The 5,244-nt window shown below is 35.0% G+C and overlaps 1 protein-coding gene across 1 annotated transcript; it reads left to right on the top strand.

The window, feature by feature from the left end:
- Window positions 1-4,344: 4,344 nt before the first annotated feature.
- Window positions 4,345-4,797, top strand: LOC149208276 (uncharacterized). The gene has a single exon (XM_089398289.1). It carries the CDS (start codon window positions 4,345-4,347, stop codon window positions 4,795-4,797), a length of 453 nt encoding a protein of 150 aa, XP_089254415.1.
- The last annotated feature ends 447 nt before the right edge of the window (window positions 4,798-5,244 follow it).

The raw sequence follows: 5,244 nt of genomic DNA, 5'->3' as shown, positions 1-5,244 counted from the left end.
TCTGTTATGTTAGGGGAGTAATTGTAACAACCCCAGGTTAAAATTTCATTTAATAAATTTAATAAAGGAAAAATTAGACCAAGGACATGGGACACGTATTCTAAGCTTAATGTTAAGCAAAACATCCTAGTGGGTGTTCATTTGGTTTATTATGGCTAGGGGAAATTGATAAAGGCAATGAAAAAGGCTTTAAAAAGGTAAGAGACATTAATTAGCATTTTATTTATGAAAATAAAGGAAATTAGGAGAAAAGGAAGGTGAAAGGTCACAAGTTGCATGTGAGGAGAAAATTGAAGGAAATTAATGGAAATTAAAGAAAATGGAGGCCACATTAATAAAAAGGCTTCTGAGGATCAGTTCACAACCTTTTTTAGTTTAGTTTTGGATCTCTCTCTCTGTTCTCTCTCTCTCTCACTCTTGCACACCTAGAGCATTCTTGGAGCACTCTAACATTAGAGAAAGGAAGGAAAATGAAGGACAAGGAAGCAAAGGGAAGCAAAGATCAAGCAAGGAAGAGTTGGATCAAGCGGTTATAGCGGGATTACTAGAAAGTATCAAGTTGCTTGTATGATTTCCTTGCTAGTTTTGGCATAAATGATACATGCATGTGTGTATTTGGTTCTCTTGTTGTCATTGACATGGGTTTTTCCAGGTGTGACAGTGGTTTCAGCCTTGCCTTGCCATTTCCAGATAGCCATGGTGTGATGGGGTTCTTTCATTTGGTTGAGCTAGATTGTCGGATGGTTTTAGAATTGGGTGAGGTGGTCTTAGGAAAATTCCAAAAGGCCTAGAAATCCCTTGACCGGTAATGGCGGGATACATGGTAAAGCCCGAGGGTGGAGATAGGAAAATTCCTCAAGGTATTTGTGAAGAAATCTGGAGGCATCCATGCTTGTTTAGGGCCTAGTGATCCTTTGACCTATTTTGGCGGGATTACGGTAAAGCCTGGTATTGTATGTTTCTTTTTTGGGCCTAGGAATCCATTGACTGGTAATGGTGGGATACATGATAAAGTCTGGTTGTATAGATGAGGGTTTCGGGCCTAGAAATCCCTTGACTGATAATGGTGGGATCTCTGGATTTAAGACCTCTGTGGTTTATTATTTTCGACTTAGTCACTGGAGAATCCACAGTAAGAACCATTTTCTGCCAACATTTCAAATCCCAACCAGGATCCATCATCAGGACAACTTGAATGCTTGATAGAAGAAGAGCTTATTTAGGTTTAAATAGTAATGAGGAGAGAAAAGATGAATGTCGGCTCTCAATTTTTGATGAGAAGTCGGCTGTCTCAGATTAATTTATTTATTTAATTAATTAATTTTTTATTTTTTATTTTTTATTTTATTTTTTTAATCTTTAATTAAAGATAATAAGAATTAATGATATTAAATTGATCAAAGTTGATGTTAAATTTTTTTAGAAAATTGAATTAATATTTAATATTTGATCAATAATATTTATTAATATTGATATTAATTAAAATAATTATTATTATTTATCATAAATTAATATAATAATTAGTAGTAATAATTATAATCATCATAATTAAAAAAAAATTAATCTAGGAATATTGTATTATTTTTTATATTTATTAAAATATATGTTTGGTACAATTTTATTTATTTATTTATTAAATTTTAGAATAGGTTTTAGCTTAGAAAGGAAGTTAATAAATAATTGCTAATTGAAAATATTATTGTTATTAATAATTATTATTTATTAATCTAATAGTTAATAATAAAAATTAGAATTAATAATATTAAAAATGAACATAATTAGAATTGATTAAATTAATTCAAGAATATTGTTTTTAGAATAAAATTGAAACTATTAATCCTAGCAAATTGTATTTAGAATTTGATAATTAATATTTATTTAATTATATATAATAAATATGTTAGTAATGATATTTGTATTTTTATTTAGAATAATTATCAAAATACTTTTGATAATTTGGGAATAAATAATAATAATTATTATTGTTATGCTTAAAATAGAAATTTTAATATTTAAGAGACGAGGTAATTAATAAGGGTAATTAATAAATAGAATAATTAATTAATGATAATTAATTTTGTTAATAAATAGATTAATTAATTAATGATAATTAATTTTGTAAATGCTTAATAGTGAATTAATTATTATTATTATTATTATTATACCGAAAGGGGGTTAATTTTTCTGATTAGGGGAAGCCAGCTTCCACTAATTTCCAAACCACTGTCCCTGTTGAGATTATGCGGGTGTTTGATAATTTCAAAAGCTTCTCTGATCTTTCGCTTATGGTGTTGCTCTTCCTTAGCGATAATAGAGGCGCTTTCCAAGCAGACATGGTGCTTAGTTTTTAACGAGTGTTCTGCCAGGGCGGAAGTACGAGATCTTTCATTCTTAATATCAGCTCCATGTTCCTTGAGTCTCGTCTGCAGGGAGCGACCTGTTTCACCAATGTAGCTTTTTCCACATGAGCAGTCAATTTTATAGACCCCTTTAAGTTGATGTCTATCAATATTATCCTTAACAGATCTCATACCTTGCCTAATTGTTCCAGGGGCTGAGAATTACGTGCTTATGTTTTTCCTCAGGATTTTCGCAATCTTATCTGTAACTCCATGAATGAAAGGTAGAAAAACCCTACCACCCTCAGATTGATCTCGGGCCTTAGGTTCATGAGATAGCATCTTTTTCTCGGCTTTCTGAATTGCTCTTTTAATCTTATTTTCTTTGTAGCCTATGCCTTTAAAGGTTGAGACTAAATGCTTCTTTTCTTCATCCAGATGATCAACGTCAGAAATTCGAAGGGCCCTGATAGCAAGAGTGTTTAGAACACCAAGTTTCTGGGCTGGATGATGGTGGGAATTAGCGTGAAGGTAGTTTTCTGTATGGGTTGACTTCCTGAAGACTTTGTGCCCTATGGAGCCATCCTCCTTTCTCATGATGAGGATGTCTAAAAAAGAGATGCTCATGTTTTCTTCAAGCTCCATGGTGAACTTTATTTCTGAAGAGATGGAATTTAGGTGAATAAAAAACTTGTCAAGCTTTGCTTTACCATGTGTCCACTTTATATTAGTATCATCGACGAATCGCTTCCACCATGCTGGTTTCAGAGGGTAAGATTCCATGGCCTTCTTTTCAAAATATTCCATGTATAAGTTGGCCACAATTGGTGAAAGGGGGGATCCCATTGCCACTCCAGATGTTTGCTCATAATATGTTCCCTGGAAGGTGAAAACTGTTGATCGCAAGCAGATTTCGGCCAATCTTGCAGTCCCTGAATCAGTAACCTCTTTTATAAACTGAATGGCTTCTTCAAGAGGAATCTTGGTGAATAAGGACACTACGTCAAAGCTAACAAGGATGTCATCACGCTCTATTTTCTCATTCTTAATGAGATTCACAAAGTCATGGGAGTCTTTGATGAAAGAATCAGTGTTTCCGACGAGGGGTTTGAGGATTCTTGCAACATACTTAGCGAGCTCATAGGTTGGGGATCCAATGGTATTGAAAATTGGTCTAAGAGGGACACCATCTTTATGGATCTTGGGTAACCCATAAATCCTAGGGATGCATTCACTAGAGGGAATTAATTTCTTTTTTAATTTATCATCAAGGTTGGATTCCAAAATTGCCTTTTTCACCTCTTTCATAATCTTAGGGATGGGGTTATTGCTCAGCTTCTTATAACTACCACATTTGAGGTGTTCATTCATTTTGCATATATAATCTTCTTTATCCAAGATTACGGCTGCTCCTACCTTATCAGCCTTGAGAACCACAATTTTATCATTATTACGCAGGGATTTGAAGGCCTTTTGTTCTGCTTTACTCAAATTACTTTTGGGGGCTTTGGCCTTTCACATAATAAGGGAGCTCACTCTTGTCTTAATGCTTCCTTATCCTCCAAGGGAAGGTTGATAATCCCATCCTCTATGTTACATATTATTTTCTCAATGGGAAGGTTTTTGGGAGCAACAACAAATCCAAGACTTCTTTTGAGGACATTAATGACCTCAGGTTCAAAAACCTGGGAGGACAGATTTACGACTTTCTTTTTTAATTTTGATTCATCTTTGCTGTTAGTTATGTTTACAACCTGGCTGAGCGTATTACAATAGTCCAGCTGAATGGGCATATTACTGATTTGCTCCTGCGCAATTTCCTTAACTTCATGCGTATTCATGCTGCCCTTGTAGTCGACTTGCTTATTTCTGTTTACACCCGGGCTACAATTATCAAATTGAATGGGCGCAGTACCCACGAAGTCAATTCGCTCCTGCGCCCATTCAATTTGATAATTGTAGCTCGGGTGTAAATAGAAATAAGCAAGTCGACTACAAGGGCAGCATGAATACGCATGAAGTTAAGGAAATTGCGCAGGAGCAAATCAGTAATACGCCCATTCAGCTGGACTATTGTAATACGCTCAGCCAGGTTGTAAACATAACTAACAGCAAAGATGAATCAAAATTAAAAAAGAAAGTCGTAAATCTGTCCTCCCAGGTTTTTGAACCCGAGGTCATTAATGTCCTCAGAAGAGGTCTTGGATTTGCTGTTGCTCCCAAAAACCTTCCCATTGAGAAAATAATATGTAACATAGAGGATGGGATTATCAACCTTCCCTTGGAGGATAAGGAAGCATTAAGACAAGAGTGCTCCCTTATTATGAGAAAGGCCAAAGCCCCCAAAAGTAATTTGAGTAAAGCAGAACAAAAGGCCTTCAAATCCCTGCGTAATAATGATAAAATTGTGGTTCTCAAGGCTGATAAGGGAGGAGCAGCCGTAATCTTGGATAAATAAGATTATATATGCAAAATGAATGAACACCTCAAATGTGGTAGTTATAAGAAGCTGAGAAATAACCCCATCCCTAAGATTATGAAAGAGGTGAAAAGGGCAATTTTGGAATCCAACCTTGATGATAAACTAAAAAAGAAATTAATTCCCTCTAGTGACTGCATCCCTAGGATTTATGGGTTACCCAAGATCCATAAAGATGGTGTCCCTTTTAGACCAATTGTCAATACCATTGGATCCCCAACCTATGAGCTCGCTAAGTATGTTGCAAGAATCCTCAAACCCCTCGTCAGAAACACTGATTCTTTCATCAAAGACTCCCATGACTTTGTGAATCTCATTAAGAATGAGAAAATAGAGCGTGATGACATCCTTGTTAGCTTTGACGTAGTGTCCTTATTCACCAAGATTCCTCTTGAAGAAGCCATTCAGGTTATAAAAGAGGTTACT

The sequence above is a fragment of the Pinus tabuliformis genome, chromosome 1_2, assembly GCF_031772625.1.
Source record: "Pinus tabuliformis cultivar Carrire ecotype Pingquan chromosome 1_2, CPIR1, whole genome shotgun sequence".
Classification (NCBI taxonomy): domain Eukaryota; kingdom Viridiplantae; phylum Streptophyta; class Pinopsida; order Pinales; family Pinaceae; genus Pinus; species Pinus tabuliformis.
This window is presented reverse-complemented; position numbering and strand designations above follow the sequence as displayed.